At 42.7% G+C, this 16,813-nt stretch overlaps 1 protein-coding gene across 1 annotated transcript; it reads right to left on the bottom strand.

Moving 5' to 3' along the window:
- Nucleotides 1-1,051: 1,051 nt before the first annotated feature.
- On the bottom strand, nt 1,052-1,627 carry LOC145418715 (zinc finger MYM-type protein 1-like). The gene has a single exon (XM_080287052.1). The coding sequence runs from the start codon at nt 1,625-1,627 to the stop codon at nt 1,052-1,054; it is 576 nt and encodes a 191-aa protein (XP_080143178.1).
- Nucleotides 1,628-16,813: the final 15,186 nt, after the last annotated feature.

The raw sequence follows: 16,813 nt of genomic DNA, 5'->3' as shown, positions 1-16,813 counted from the left end.
GTAACAATTATGTAACAGTTGCATTAACAAGATGTAACTTTTATGTAACTTTAACTACAACTACTGTATGTAACTACAAACAATATGTAACAATTATGTAACAGTTGCATTAACAAGATGTAACTTTTATGTAACTTTAACTACAATTATGTAACTACAAACAATATGTAACCATTATGTAACAGTTGCATTAACAAGATGTAACTTTTATGTAACTTTAACTACAATTATTTAACTACAAACAATATGTAACCATTATGTAACAGTTGCATTAACAATATGTAACTTTTATGTAACTTTAACTGCAATTATGTAACTATAAACAATATGTAACAATTATGGAACAGTTGCATTAACAAGATGTAACTTTTATGTAACTTTAACTGCAATTATGTAACTATAAACAATATGTAACAATTATGTAACAGTTGCATTAACAAGATGTAACTTTTATGTAACTTTAACCATAGGCGTACGGGACCCTTCTCATCTGGGGGGGCTGAACTCTCTCTGCCCGAAATATATTTTGCCTGTAAATCCAAGCAATTATATATATATATATATATATATATATATATATATATATATATATATATATATATATATATATATATATATATATATATATATATATATATATATATATATATATATATGTGTGTGTGTGTGTGTGTGTGTGTGTGTGTGTGTGTGTGTGTGTGAAGGAAGAAACCACACTTCATGAAGACATTGCACATTTATTCTACACACCATGTAAAAATGAAGGTTAACTGAACTGCTAAATTTCATCCACATTTACAAGTATTACATAAAGCCTACAGTATAAAATTGAACTGAGTAATTAGTATGGGTTATACTTTTTAATATAATATACTAAATAAATAATAGCTGTTACTGAAATAAATTGCAATGGTTGAATGGTATAAATATAGTAATTATTAAAAATTGAAGTAAATTATAATTCACCTTCATACTAAATTAAAACATGATTAGAAAAATAAAGTGCTTCTTTTCCTATCCATAATAAAGTTAAGACTTATAGAAAAAATCGTTAGAAAAAATATTTTTCACGTCCCTTTCTTTTTCCAAAAACATCTATAATTTTGTCCATATCTTCTTCAATCACTCTAGTAGCATATTCTCTTTCTGTGTTGATAAGTGCTAGGCAGCTAACTCTTGCTTGACCCATGGTGCTGCGAAGGTAGGATTTCAGCTTACGAAGTCCACTGAAAGACCTCTTTGCTGAACATGAAGTAGCAGGGATGACAGCCAAAAGAGATACAACTTTCAGGAGCTCGGGTACCATTTCTGACAGTACATTTTCGTGTTGAAACTGGACAACATCTGATGCTGTCTTGAGGAAGACTCCTTGTCGCCTTTGCTTAAACTTAAAGAAAAGTCTCTGTTCTGCTTCCATCAGATCCTTGTCCAGGCCATAAATGTTTGCAACTAGTTCATAGTCACTTTGTGATGGTGAATCACTTATTGCAATGGCACCAAGAGCACACAGAACGTCTTGATCATTACCCTTGAAACGAACTTCCAGTTCTGACAGGACCTTGTCCATTGAATTGTAATAAGTGTTGACACGATGATGCTGTACTGGTGTCAGTGGTTGGGCATCCATCCCTGTTAATTCTCCTACAAGGGCTTGCAATCGACGAGATGGGTTTTTTTTTTCAAGGTATCCGTGCATCACAGAAGTTGAATCCAAGATTGTATGTTTTGGCTGATTTGGTCAGCCCTTTGCCAGATCTTGTCAAAGCTATCATCATTACGACATTCTCCCAATGTCCTGATGGTAAGATCTGCATTTCGGCGAGCAGTGATGACATCCATATTTTTGGACTGTAAGTATCTGCTCAGACTGTTGGTGTTTGAAAGAATGACTTTGAGGATACAGAGTCCAAGAATGAACTCAAAGTCACAGATTGCAGAAAGAAGTGCACGACTATCAGAGTATGTCTTGGGATCTTTATCATCTGCTAGCTGAATGAGTGCTTTTACAATTCTCTCAATTTGCTCGTGAACACTTTTCACGGCTTCCCACCTGCATGACCATCGTGTGATACTTAAGATTTTAAAGAATAAGTCCGGATATGTGTCACTGTGCAGCTTCCACTCAAGCCCTGAGCAAACTGGCGGGCGGGACTTGGGGACTCTGCCGACACATAGTGTGTACTTGTTCTCCCGTCCTAGACACGTACAGTTTATGACTTATGAGCCTGTCCACTATTACGTAATTTACAAACGGACGGTACGGACACGAGCATCCAGGTCAGCCTGTCAACACTGGCTGATAGTTTATTTATAAACAGTAAGAGCTAAGAAATATTTTTAAAAAGTACAGAAAAGGACCGTTATGGCATTTCGTTTTTAAGGGAAAAGTAAAATTTCATATATGAAAAGAAAAAACACTCAAGGACAGGATTTAGCTCACGATCCGCCAGTCGAATAGCCCTGCTACGTTTGGCTACTCTGCCCGAAAAATTTGTGTCTGCCCAAATCTTGGGGGGGCTGCAGCCCCCCCAGCCCCCCTGGCTCGTACGCCTATGACTTTAACTACAATTATAAGGCCAACACAATTATGTAACGGTTGCATTAACAAAATGTAACTACAATTATAAGGCCAACACAATTATGCATTACCACAATATTATGTAAAAATTCATAAAATATTACAATTATGTATTACCACAATATTACTACAATATTATGTAAAGTCATACCATTATACCAAAATTCTGTATTACCAGAATCATCTTACAAGTTAGGTGAAATATTAGACATTACTAAACGGAATCCCTCAATATGTAATATAATAACCTAGCAGTATTACCATTGCACAATTATATGCGTATGTTTGTTATACATACACAACTTACAAAATGTCATACAACAACCATTGCATTTATTCAAATATGTATACAACTTGTTTAAAATGTAATATTACTAAATCATTGCAATTTACTATGAATATTATATGTATACAATATTATAATCAATATTATGTACTAATAGTTTAGCATATGTCAATGATGATTGCTGTCGGAGGACCTCCAGCGGGGTGTGCCGAGCATATGTTAGGACTCCATATTATAATTACAAATCACAATAGATAAATAGATAGATAGAGAGACAGATAGAAGCAGGAAGTCAGATGATGAGAAGGTATTGTGTCTGCGAAAATCGAGCAATGCTAAACATGCTTACACACTCTTAACTCAAGGAATGCTTTATAGGCACACGACAGCGCCTCGTGACCATACACACACATACAAACATACTCACACACAGGCCTCTAGAACTTTCCAACCACAGTGAACACACGTGACACGACCCCTGCTACACCAGAATTTAGGAAAGAGAGCTCAGAAGGAGACAGGCCATAGAACAGGCAGGTAGTAGGGAGAAGGTCTTAGCAACTTGGAAGAGAGAGAGAGAGAGAGAGAGAGAGAGAGAGAGAGAGAGAGAGAGAGAGAGAGAGAGAGACAGGGAGATAGCTAGCGGGACGCTACTTATACTCACTCGTGTGAGAGACTTTGTTAATATTTTCAAGACAAATAAAAATAGTCCCATACTCTTCTTTACCTCTCCTGTCATTGCATGACAAATGGGAACCAAGATTATCTACTTACAAACAACTCAAGTATAACAACCGCTCGTCCACAAGTCTAATATATATAACTTCTCTACAAGTAACTACAAAGTCTTATTATGACACACTTAGTTCACCATCCACACGCACTGCAGCCTTCGCACCATCGTACATACTCTCCACAGCATTCAACAACTTCCCATCTACTCCATATATTCTTAACACTTTCCACAATCCTTGTCTATCCACCCTGTCATATGCTTTCTCCAAATCCAAGAAAGCTGCATACAACTTCTTTCCCTTCTCTAGAATCCTTTCCACTAAAGATCTAAGAACGAATATCTGATCTACACAACCTCTTCCCTTCCTAAAGCCTCCCTGTTCTTCTCCAACTAATTTCTCTGTTCTTTCTCTAACTCTGTCTATAGGTATCCTACCATACACTTTTCCTATTATACTAAGAAGACAAATGCCCCTATGATTACCACACACTTCTTTTTCCCCTTTTCCTTTGTACAAGGGAATAATTATACCTGACTTCCAATCCTCCGGGACTCTACCTTCCTCCCAGGCCAATCTGCACATCTTCCACATCCATTCTACTACTATCTCTCCCCCATGCTTCAGCATTTCACCACACACTCCATCAATTCCTGGGGCTTTCCCCGATTTAACTTTCTTCATTGCTTCCACAACTTCTATCCTACTGATTTCTTCCTGTCTTCTCACCTCCCTTCTTCTCCTAGCCATTCCCCATCCACTTATACTCGCATTACTTCCATCCTCTACGTTCAACAATTCCTTAAAATGTTCTCTCCATCTGCTCACTTTTCTCCCTTCTCCACTAGTAATCTAACATTTTTATCTTTCACTCCCCTGCTACCTTCACTTCCACCCTGTCTTACTCTTTTCACTTCTCTCCAGAACATTTTCTTACAGTCCCTCCACTTTACACTCAAATTCCTTCCAAATTCCTCATCCACTCTCTTCTTACTCTCTCTTACTAATCTTTTCACCTCTCTCTTTCTTTCCACATATAACTCTCTCTTCCACCTCTCAACTTCTTCCACTCCCCCATTTCTCATCCATTCATTGTATGCTTTCTTCTTTTGTGCCACAGCCTGTTTCACCTCTTCAGTCCACCAAGCTGTTCATTGCACCCCCCTCCGTCTTCTCTTCCTTCCACACACCACATCACATGCTGCACATATTTCTTCTGTAAACATCTTACACACACCTTCCACGTTTCCCATCTGCTCCAATTCATATTTGCCCAATCGTTCCTCCACTTCTCTCTTATACTCTGCCTTTTTCTCATCCTCTTGTAACCTTTCCACTCTCCTTGCAACTACTCCTTCCTCTCGTCTTTCCCTTCTTCTATTCCTCCATCTTACTTGCATTCTAATTCTGGCCACCACCAAGTAGTGGTCAGAAAGTCCACTCCCCCAACCTCTATACACTCTTGCATCCTTTACACATCTTCGCATCCTTTCATCCACACACACATAATCAATCATTGCCTTCCTTTCATTCAGTTCACCATCCACCCTTCTCATCACTCGACATGTATACCTGTGGATCATTTTATGCCTGAAGAGGGTATTGGCTATCACCAACCCCCTCCCAGCACAAATGTCCACTAACGCACTCCCATTCTCATCTATCTCAGCAGGCACACCCCACTCACCAACAATTCCATCCACCTTCACATTCCCAACTTTACCATTCATATCACCAATCAAAAACACTCTCTCATTCCTTTCAAACTTTTCCATGCACACTTCCACATTTGTCCAGAACTCTTCTCTCACTCTTCTAGCACGATCTTGCGTTGGTGCATACACACACACACAATCGCCCACATTTGTATTCCAACTTTCAACTTTACCCACACAATCCTTGACCCAACTGATCCATACTGTCTTATGCTCCTCTTCCATCTTTTACTCACAACTATACATACTCCTTCCTTTGCCCTCTCATTCTCACCTACTCCTGCACATATACCCCATCCATACTCCCATTCTCTCACGCTTTCTCCTCCCCATTTTGTTTCAGTTATTCCACATACATCCACTTTTGCACCCTCAAGCACCTGGAAATCTCTCTTTCACTTCATCATTCGCACCTCTTACATTCCATGTACTCATTACCAAGTCCTTTGTCCGGTCCTGGGTCGTCATCGTTTGGTCAGTCCTTGTCCGAGGCTTCTTGTTTGTTTTTTTAGTTAGTTGTTTTCCGGGGAGGGGCACCAACCCTCCGCCAACCCTTTTACTCGCCTTTTACGACAAGCAGGGATACTGGGGGAGTATTCTTGAAAACCCCCCTACCCCCAGGGGTAATCATTTTATTAAATTATTAAATTAAGCTTTATTTTATTTCACTTTATTTTTGCTACCTTCAGACGATTTTATTCACCTTACTGGAGACCGATTTAGCTTTTTCCTAATTGCATGCTATATTTTGTACCTTAGTTTTCCTAACAAGATTTTTTCAGCTTGAGAGAGAGAGAGTAATGAGGGATAATTTACTGTGTCATCAATATACTGTATATACGTAAAAAATCGATTTAAAAACTAAAGCATTTTCGTCCTCAAAATTTTCAATATTAATAAAAGAATAAATGATTAAAAGAACATATGATTTTATTTTAATCAACAGAAAAAACAACTGAGGGAATTTTAGCCAGCAAATTACAGTAATTGTGTGTGTGTGTGTGTGTGTGTGTGTGTGTGTGTGTGTGCCGTCGATGAGTTTGAAAAGAACAGGATGAGAAAAAAAAATGATGCAGAATTTCAGACTAAAACTTAACCCTTTCAGTGCGAGATCTGTGAAATAAATGGTCGTCTTGTGGTGCCAATATTTTTTAATCGTTTGTTTTTCCTTCCTCCATTCTGTTATCAAAAAACAATAAATAAATAAAACCTACACTAAATATTACCAAGCAAGGTTTAGCCAGTGGAAAGTAACTGAGCTCTCGCGCGCTTATAGTACGCTGGAAATAGTAAAGAAATTTTTCGCAATATTTTCCATCAGTAAAGTCCTGCGGCTTTGCTTTGGGAGCTTACCTTTGCTCTAACTGTATTTTTTTTCCTTGATGTCAGTTTTTTGTTTTTATAATAACACGGCGTTTTTTAAAGTAAATGCTTAAATATTATTTAATTGATAATAATATTCAATAATATTAAAGAGCAGGGACAATGACTGTCTTGCTAAATCAAGCAACGATTCTCTAAGAACGAGAATTTATAAACTTTCTCGACAGTACACAGCAGAGACTAATCACTCAATTGCTGTTTATTAGTACTGTAGCCTCTGGAGAAAGTTACTTCACCCCTGACAATAAATAACTAATACTAACAATAGTATCAGGTTCTTGCTGATGCTTAACTCCTAGGAGGCACAACGGATTTTAAGTTTAATACACAAGACTGGCCTAAGTACCAGTTATGAAAGGCAAACGTTTATGCAAGCTAGGAGCTATAAGAGAAATAAGCTTAACTGCGGAGAAATGAAACAAGAGTTTACATTACATTAAGCTCAAGCAAAAGAACTGTTAAATTTATTGATTATAAAATAAATTTAACGTTACAATTCAAAATCAAATTAATGAGATCGCACTCACTCACTCGAGCTAAATTCTTATGCCTAGAAAAAACACCTTAATTAAACTCTTAAGACTAGGAAAACGAAAGGAAATACTGAACGATGAATGCTTTGTATCACCAAGGGTGGGAGCTTGGAGCTGTGGTCTTGTGGAGCTTGGGTTGACCTCTCACACTGCTGGAGCACAGAACCTCTCTCCGTCAGAGCAATCACTCGACTGACTAAGTCGTGGGAAACAAAAGCGGAGCACTAGGCCGCATTTTTCTAACGGTCGAGGCAAGCAGGGGTGAACAATAAAGAAACAATAGTATCGCTCAGTAGAGCACTTAGTGACGTGCATTAAATCGGTCACTTTTGAAACAGTGACGAATGTTTTGAAAAGTATACCACCGAAGTGGAGAGAGAAACGTTAACTGAGCGATACACAGTGAGTTTTCCACTAATAGTTCGTGTTTTTCACAAAAGGGAAATGTCGCAAATTTGATTCGTGACATTACGCCCCCACAAAATTAAATTTTTTCCTTATTGGAAAAAATTTGTGGAATATATATATATGTACACATCCTAACTCATTCACACAAGATTCACACTGTGGTGTGTGTGCTATCCTGCTACAGGAGAAAGTCGCAGTCGCCAGTGAGCGAAAAAACCTCGTATTTACGTTAATAGAAGTAAGCTTGAGGGAAAAACTCCGTGATGACGGTGAAAATCCTGTACTCAGGTCAAACTGAGCGAAAGTTCGCTACATTTACACTGACAACTAATTGTTGTGTAGCGTGGTGTATGTAATACACGGTGTAGGTGTGACAGTTGTAGTGTAACTGTACCTATGTGTAAAATGACACAGTAAATAATATGGCGACGACGAAGGCAGAGGAGAAGAGGCGGCAGCGTGCAGCAGACGATCAGCTGGCCCGCACAGCAAAACTGCTATACCCATTGCTGTACCTGCAAAACCAATTAAGGTGGAGCATCAAAAGTGTCAATGAGACAAAATTCTTATTATGTACAATTACTCTCTCTCCCTAGCAATCAGTACATTCGAGGTCGCCATTAATTATAGCACACGATTAATGTCGGGAAGTTGAGAATCCCTGTGCAAACTCGGGTCTTCCATAGCCTCGAACTGCACACGGGTCCTCAACCTGTGCCTTAACCTACAGTACTTATATTAATATCGGGGAGCTGAGAATCCTTGTGCAAACTCAGGTCTTCCATAGCCTGAAGTCGCCTCTGCGGAGTTCTCACTTCCCCCTTAACCTACGGTACTTATATTAGTATCGGGGAGCTGAGAATCCTTGTGCAAACTTGGGTCTTCCATAGCCTCGAGTCGCCTCTGCGGAGTTCTCTCTCGAACTTCCCCCTTAACCTACAGTACTTATATAAGTATCGGGGAGCTGAGAATCCTTGTGCAAACTCGGGTCTTCCATAGCCTCAAGTCGCCTCTGCGGAGTTCTCTCTCGAACTTCCTCCTTAACCTACAGTACTTATATTAGTACCGGGAAGCTGAGAATCCTTGTGCAAACTCGGGTCTTCCATAGCCTCGAGTCGCCTCTGCGGAGTTCTCTCTCGAACTTCCCCCTTAACCTACGATACATAATATGTATGTACAGGCCCTGGACATACTGTGTCCTGTGGGGCCAATGGGCGAGACGTCAGTCTGCACCCACTTCACCACTACCCTGTCTCTCAACTGTCTCAGAGATTACAGGTGTGGTTATGAACGGCACAGGAAGGACATATCCCTGATTAGTGGTGTTACTTTGACACACACTGCAGGAACGGACAAAACTATCTATGTCTCGTCCCATCCCTGGCCAGAAAAAGTCAGCTCGGATACGGCCCTGGGTCTTCCTTTTGCCCATGTGACCTCCTGAGGCTGAACAATGACCCCATTGTAACACTGCTGGGCGGTACTTGGCGGGAACGACAAACTGCAGTCGAACCTCGCCCTCGGGTGTTCGTGACTCACGGTAGAGCCGTCCTTGTTTACGAAGGAACTTGGCTCGACCTCCCCGTGAATACTTAATCACTCGACCCTTTTGTTTGTTCCGCACGGCAGCAAGTGTCGGGTCAGAATGTTGTTCTTGTACAACAAGTTGACTACACATCAGATCTTGTGGCGATTCAATGATCACTGGGGTGACACAGTCTGGAGCCTCAGCCATGACTCGTGTTACCGCAGCAGCCGAAGTCTGAGTAGCGTCATCATCGGAGCAACTATCCTTGACACCAGAAATATTGCCGATGATGAGTTCAAATAAAGGTTCTGGTATGACAACTGCAAGTGTCGTACCAGTATAAAATGGAGATGCCACCTGGATACATGCCTCAGGGAACAATCTCACTGATCCATCAATAAGGTTTGCATGGATCTGTCGACCTGTATACTGCTCAGGCCGAACTAAACTCTGTTTGACAGAGCAACCTGAGGAACCATTATCTCTCAGGACCTTCACAGGAATGTCTCCCACAAACCCTTGCTGAACAAGGAAGGTACTGTCACCTGTGGGAGGGCCTGTGGAGGAAGCAGCTAGCCACTCATGAGGCTGCTGAATTGATGTGGCAAACATTGTGCCTTGAGAATTATATTGGGAAGATGGAACATTGGCCATCTGTGGAGGGGGGTTCACTGTCACTGTGGGACTAGTGAATTGTGGGGGAGTACCCATACTGGTAGAGACATGACCACCGTGCTGCTGCTGAGGAATGAAGGCTGCGTTCGCTTCCTGCCTCTTTTGAGCTGGTGGTGAAAAAGTTTGTCCTGACGGTCGGTTGCGTGGCTGATACTGCTGCTGGTTAGGGTACTTGTTGTACCTCTTCCACTCAGGTTTCTGAGTGTTTTGCCCCTGGTCCTTCCACTGCGGTTTTGGACCTTGGCCATTACTCTGAGAACGGCCTTGTTGCTGGGGTTCAGTCTGAGACGGTTTCCCAGATTTATCAGCTTTTCTGTTCCAGGTGTTTTGCTGCTTGCGAGTTTGATACCCGTATGCAGTAAAGAATGCGTCAGCCTTTTCTGCCATTTGGCTGGCATCTTTCACCTGGCAGATCTTAAGCTGTGCTATGAGCTCAGCAGGCCACGACCTCTCTAGCTGTGTACGCAGCATAAGGTCAATTATCCCCTCACGCGTGGAAGAGTTTCATCTTTCTCCATCCACTCATTTAAGCAGGCAGTGAGACGATCGAGGAACTGAACAGCTGTCTCCTTGTCTTGGAGACGAGCTCGCATGAACTGAACATTGGCGTCGTCTACTGTGAGACCATACGCCTTAATGATTGCAGCTTTCATCATCTCATACGTGAGATTGTCTCCACGAATTCTGTGGAGAATATCGAGGGCAAGGCCCTCGAATAGGCTAAGAAACTGATGCCGCTTAGCTGCCTCATCCAGTTGAAACATGTCTGCCATGTCCTCAAAACGAGCTATGTACGGCTCGATTCGCTCTCTTTCCTTGTATGAAGGAAGCTTGATGCGTGGGGTCGCCAGGTCATGTGCAGGGGGAACGCTCGTGGAGCTTGGACCAACTGCACCAGACGTGTCTGAAGCCAAGGAATCTCGCTTGAGCTTCAGCATTTCATATTCGTGTTTTTCGCGTGCTTCTCGCTCGGCACGTTCGTGTTCTCGTTCTCTCTCTCGTTCCTCACGCTGTTCTCGCTCATGTTCCAAGTCGAGTTCGCGCTGTTTTTGCTCGTGTTCACGCTGTTGTTGCTCTTTTTCTAACTCGAGCTCGCGTTGTTTCTGCTCGTGTTCGCGCTCCTTTTCGCGTTCCTCACACTGTTCTCCCTCGTATTCGGGCTGAATCTTACGCTCTTCACGGGCATCATTCTCGCGCTGCTGCTCCTGATTATGCCGTGAGAGTATATACTCTTTAATTTCGGTTGGGTCCGAAAGACCCATTTCCTTGGCTTCCTGTAAAAATACAGTGGTAGCCATGGCGCTAATTTATTAAGCAAACCGAAACTGAGTACTGACTGCTTCGCAAACGAATGCTAATAACACAAATAAAGAATACAGACACAAGCTACTGGTGACTAGTCTTATCTAGTTAACTGGCAAAGATTAAAGGAAAATGCAAATAACTGAGAACTCAATAATTAACACAATGGGTATGGCGGCTACCCAGAAGCGAATAAAATCGTCTGGAGTTACCAAAAATAAAGTACTAAATAGAGTTAAATACTCTATGGATTAATAAAGCAAAAATTCACTTGCTAAATTAACGGTAAACACCAGTTAACTTGTGCCTATAAACTTTAATTATAAATACCTAAATATGAACGAGTGAGCACTATCTCGTGAACAGCTTTAGAGGTAGGAGTTAATATCCTGGAATGAGGTCGCCAATTGTCACGGGTTTTTTATAATAACACAGCGTTTTTTAAAATAAATGCTTAAATATTATTTAATTGATAATAATATTCAATAATATTAAAGAGCAGGGACAATGACTGTCTTGCTAAATCAAGCAACGATTCTCTAAGAACGAGAATTTATAAACTTTCTCGACAGTACACAGCAGAGACTAATCACTCAATTGCTGTTTATTAGTACTGTAGCCTCTGGAGAAAGTTACTTCACCCCTGACAATAAATAACTAATACTAACAATAGTATCAGGTTCTTGCTGATGCTTAACTCCTAGGAGGCACAATGGATTTTAAGTTTAATACACAAGACTGGCCTAAGTACCAGTTATGAAAGGCAAACGTTTATGCAAGCTAGGAGCTATAAGAGAAATAAGCTTAACTGCGGAGAAATGAAACAAGAGTTTACATTACATTAAGCTCAAGCAAAAGAACTGTTAAATTTATTGATTATAAAATAAATTTAACGTTACAATTCAAAATCAAATTAATGAGATCGCACTCACTCACTCGAGCTAAATTCTTATGCCTAGAAAAAACACCTTAATTAAACTCTTAAGACTAGGAAAACGAAAGGAAATACTGAACGATGAATGCTTTGTATCACCAAGGGTGGGAGCTTGGAGCTGTGGTCTTGTGGAGCTTGGGTTGACCTCTCACACTGCTGGAGCACAGAACCTCTCTCCGTCAGAGCAATCACTCGACTGACTAAGTCGTGGGAAACAAAAGCGGAGCACTAGGCCGCATTTTTCTAACGGTCGAGGCAAGCAGGGGTGAACAATAAAGAAACAATAGTATCGCTCAGTAGAGCACTTAGTGACGTGCATTAAATCGGTCACTTTTGAAACAGTGACGAATGTTTTGAATAGTATACCACCGAAGTGGAGAGAGAAACGTTAACTGAGCGATACACAGTGAGTTTTCCACTAATAGTTCGTGTTTTTCACAAAAGGGAAATGTCGCGAATTTGATTCGTGACAATAAACAATGAGATAAATCAATTCTTTTAATACGAGGCTCCAAGTGTATTTAGTTGGTTATACTCTCTGACCGCGAGCTCCTACGTTGTCCAGGTGAGAATGCCTTTACCTGGTTTCAGTTTGTTCCGGGTAACGTTTGAAGAACAGAGAAGAACAAACACAGGCGGAGGGGAAAAATGACTGTGCCCGAGAGAGACCTGGCCGTAGAGACATAATCATTATCATCATCGTCATAATTATACTACTACCACTCCTACTACTATTACTACTACTACTACTACTACTACTGCTGCTGCTACTACTACTACTATTACTACTACTACTACTACTACTACTACTACTAATAATAATAATAATAATTATTATTATTATTATTATTAAAGTAATAAATCATCATCATCATCATCAACATCATCATCACTAATAATCTTCACATTTCATCCTTCTCCCTTCTCCCCCCTTCCTCTCACCACCTCATTCTTTCATCCCCTCCCTTCTCCCAGTTCCTTCTTCCCCTCCTCTCCCCACCCCATTTTCCCTAGCTCCCCTCCCTCTCTCCAATCTCCCCTTCTCCCCCTCCTCTCTTCATCCTCTCATTCAGCCCTCTCTCACATCACTCCCCTTCGTTTCTGAGACACAGCCAGACCGTCAGAGTTTAGGCAGTTTAGTCTGTCTGTCTGTCTGTCTGTCTGTCTCTCTCTCTCTCTCTCTCTCTCTCTCTCTCTCTCTCTCTCTCTCTCTCTCTCTCTCGGAATAACCCCGATAAAGCGAGTGTGTTGTGGGGCTGGTGTGTCGGGGTGACGTTTTAGAGCCAGTCTAGGGCATGGAGTTGGGGGTTGGTGGGGAAGGATGCGGAATGGGGAATGGGGAGGATGGGGAGAATGGAGAATGATGGGGAGATGAGGGGATGGGGAGAGGAGGGGGATAAGGTGGGGAAAATGGGGAGAAGGATATGGTGGGGAAGATGGAGAGGGGGGTGAGATGGGGAGGGAGATAGAATGGGGAGGATGTGGAGGATGGGGGAGGAGGATATGGTGGGGAGGATGGAGGAGGCGGGGAGGGGATTGGATGGGGAGGATGAGGAGGATGGGAGAGGGGGATTGAATGGGGAGGATGGGGGAGGGGGATATGGTGAGGAGGATGGAGGATGCGGGGAGGGAATTGGATGGGGAGGATGGGAGAGGGGGATGGAATTGGGAGGATGGGGGAGGGGGATATGGTGGGGAGGATAGGGGATATGGTGAAGGAATTGGATGGGGAGGATGGAGAAGGGGGATAGAATGGGAGAGAAGAGGGGACAGGATAGGGAAGATGGGGAGAATGGGGGAGATGGGGACGGGGATAGGACTGGGAGGATAGGGGAGATGGGGTGAGGGAATTGGTGCGGAGGATGGGGAGGGGGATTGAATGGGGAGAAGAGGGGAAGGGGATAGGATGGGGGAGAAGAGGGGAGGGGGATAGTATGGGGAGAAGGGGGAGGTGGATAGGATGGGGAGGGGGATTGGATGGGGAGAAGAGGGGGGATAGGATGGAGAGGGGGATTGGATGGGGGAGAAGACGGGAGGGGGATAGGATAGGAAGAAGACAGGATGGGGATAGGATGGGGAGGGGGATAGGATGGGGAGGGGGATTGGATGGGGGAGAAGAGGGGGGATAGGATGGGGAGGGGGATTGGATGAGGGAGAAGAGGGGAGGGGGATAGGATGGGGAGGAGGACTGGATGGGGGAGAAGATGGGAGAGGGAGAGGATGGGGAGGGGGATTTTTTTTTAATGTGAGGGAGAAGGAATCAAAGTCAACGAGCCCCCAGAACTGTTCCTTCCAAGAGACACATAAAATACAAGAGAGAGCCAAATTCAAGATCCATTCATTTCGAGATGCCTGGACACACTGCGTTTGAAAGACTAGAGACCATAGGAAGCAGGAAATACTGACAGAGGGAGAGAGTTCCAAAGATGACCTGTTGCATAAATGAAGGACTGGGAGTAACAGTTAACTCTTGCATTAGAGAGTTGGACAGAAAAGGAGTGAGAGTTTTTTTTTTTTTTTTATGTGACCGACTCTGGGCATAGGCTTCACAGCCTGCTTTCAAGGCCCAGTAGTCCTCCTACGTACCGCACACCTCTACATGTCACCACTTCGGCGCTAACACCCACCTTCCATACTGAATACATGCTAGGGCTGTCTCATACAGGACTGGTGTATTGTTTGCTGCTAGACAGGTGCTACGCGCCCGTCGTAGAGGTGGAGGAATGCATGCAGACAGTTCAGAGGAGCAGTGACCATTGAAGTAGCAATAGAAAAGAGATAAAGATACAACAGTGAGGCGAAGAGACAGAGGTTGAAGGGAGTCAGTAAGAGGGGAAGAGTTAATGAGATGAAAAGCCTTTGACTCCACCCTATTGAGAAGAGCTGTATGTGGGGAGCCTCCCCACACATGAGAGTTGTACTTTACGCAGGGAAGGATAAAACCCCGGTATAGAGTCAACAATTGTGCAGGGGTAAAGAAGGAACGGAGTCGGCTTAGCACATCTAGTCTATTGGAAACAGATTTTACAAGAGATGTCATATGATCTTTCTAAGATAAGTCCCAAGTAAATGAAACCCCAAGCATGTTCAACGGTGACGCAGGATTAAGCTGAATATTATTAAACGTTAGTGGGTATACCTGTTGAAGATTTTGTCAGGTTGATAGGTGCAAAAACTGAGTCTTTGATGCATTAAAAACAACCATATTATTTTTACCCCAGTCAGAGATACGAGCCAAGTCAGACATTAGGTGTGCCATAGCCTCATTCCTTGTTTGTTGAAGTAACTGCTGAGATGGACGTTGTGGGAATCGAATGGAAAGGTGAAGGGTGGAGTCATCAGCGTATGAGTGGATAGGGTTAGATGTACAGTTTAGAAGGGCAATGATGAATAAAAGGAAGAGAGTTAGTGATAGGACAGAGCCCTGAGGAGCACCACTGTTAATAGATCTAGGAGAAGAACGATGGCCGTCTACAACAGAGGCTATAGAACGACCAGAAAGGAAGCTAGAGATGAAGGCACAGATAGAAGGAGAGAAACCGTAAGAGGGCAGCTTGGAAATTTAAGATTTATGCCAAACTCGACCGAGAGTCTTTGAGATGTCAAGTGCAATGACAAAGCTTTCGCCAAAGTCCCGAAAAAAGGATGACCAAGAGTCTGCAAGGTAGGTGAGAAGATCGCCTGTGGCGCGTCCTTGACGGAACCCATACTGACGATCAGAAAGAAGGTTGTGATAGGAAAGATGCTTTAAAATTTTTCTATTAAGAATAGACTCGAATACTTTTGAGATACAGGATGTTGAAGCAATTGGACGATAATTAGAGGGTTGGAAATGGTCACCCTTCTTTGGGACTGGCTGAATGAGAGCAAGCTTCCAGCAAGAAGGAAAGGTACAAGTTGATAGACAAAGACGAAAGAGTTTGCCTAGGCAAGGTGTAAGCACAGAAGCACAGTTCTTGAGAACAACAGGAGGGGGGAGAAGAGGGGGGGATAGGATGGGGAGGGGGATTAGATGGCGGAGAAGAGGGGAGGGGTGTAGGAAGGGGAGGGGGACAGGCTGGGGAGAAGAGGGGAGGGGGATAGGATGGGGAGGGGATATGATTGGGAGAGGGATTGGGTGGTGAGAAAAGGGGGAATAGGATGCGGAGGGGGACAGGATGGGGAGGGGGATTGGATAGGGAGAGGGATTGGATAGGGAGGGGGATTGGATGGGAGAGAAGAGAGGAGGGGGAATAGGATGGGGAGAGGGAGAAGAGGAATGATGAGAGGACAGGAAAGGTGAAAGGAGAGAGAGAGAGAGAGAGAGAGAGAGAGAGAGAGAGAGAGAGAGAGAGAGAGAGAGAACAGGAGGGGGGAAGAATTAAGAGGTGAGGAGAGACTGAGATTGGAGGAGGGAGAAAAGTCTGGAGGGGGAGGAAAATTGGAATGAGAGGGACTAGAGAAAAGGAGGAGTTGGAGGGAAGTGGGGGGAGGAGAAGAACAGGAGCAGGAGGAAGAGAGGAGGGAGAGATAGGGGACGAGGAGATAGGAGTGGAGGGATACTGGAGGGAGAGGAGAAAAATTACTGAGGAGGAATGGAGCAGAATAATGTATATTTCTCAGACTAAAAGTAAAACAGGGGATAAGCAGGCTACATAACAGTAATAATGATGATGATGGTGATACTACTACTAATAATAATAATAATAATAACAATAATAATAATAATAAAGCTTTCGGTTATCCACAGATCTAACA

This window comes from Coenobita brevimanus, chromosome 116 (assembly GCF_032717465.1).
Source record: "Coenobita brevimanus isolate Jiangsu-jjx chromosome 116, ASM3271746v2, whole genome shotgun sequence".
Taxonomy (NCBI): domain Eukaryota; kingdom Metazoa; phylum Arthropoda; class Malacostraca; order Decapoda; family Coenobitidae; genus Coenobita; species Coenobita brevimanus.
Note: the sequence above shows the minus strand (reverse complement) of the source record. Positions and strands in the feature narration are given on the sequence as shown.

Excerpts from the sequence above, each read along its gene's own strand:
- LOC145418715 (XM_080287052.1), bottom strand. The coding sequence starts at position 1,627 with ATGGATGCCCAACCACTGACACCAGTACAGCATCATCGTGTCAACACT.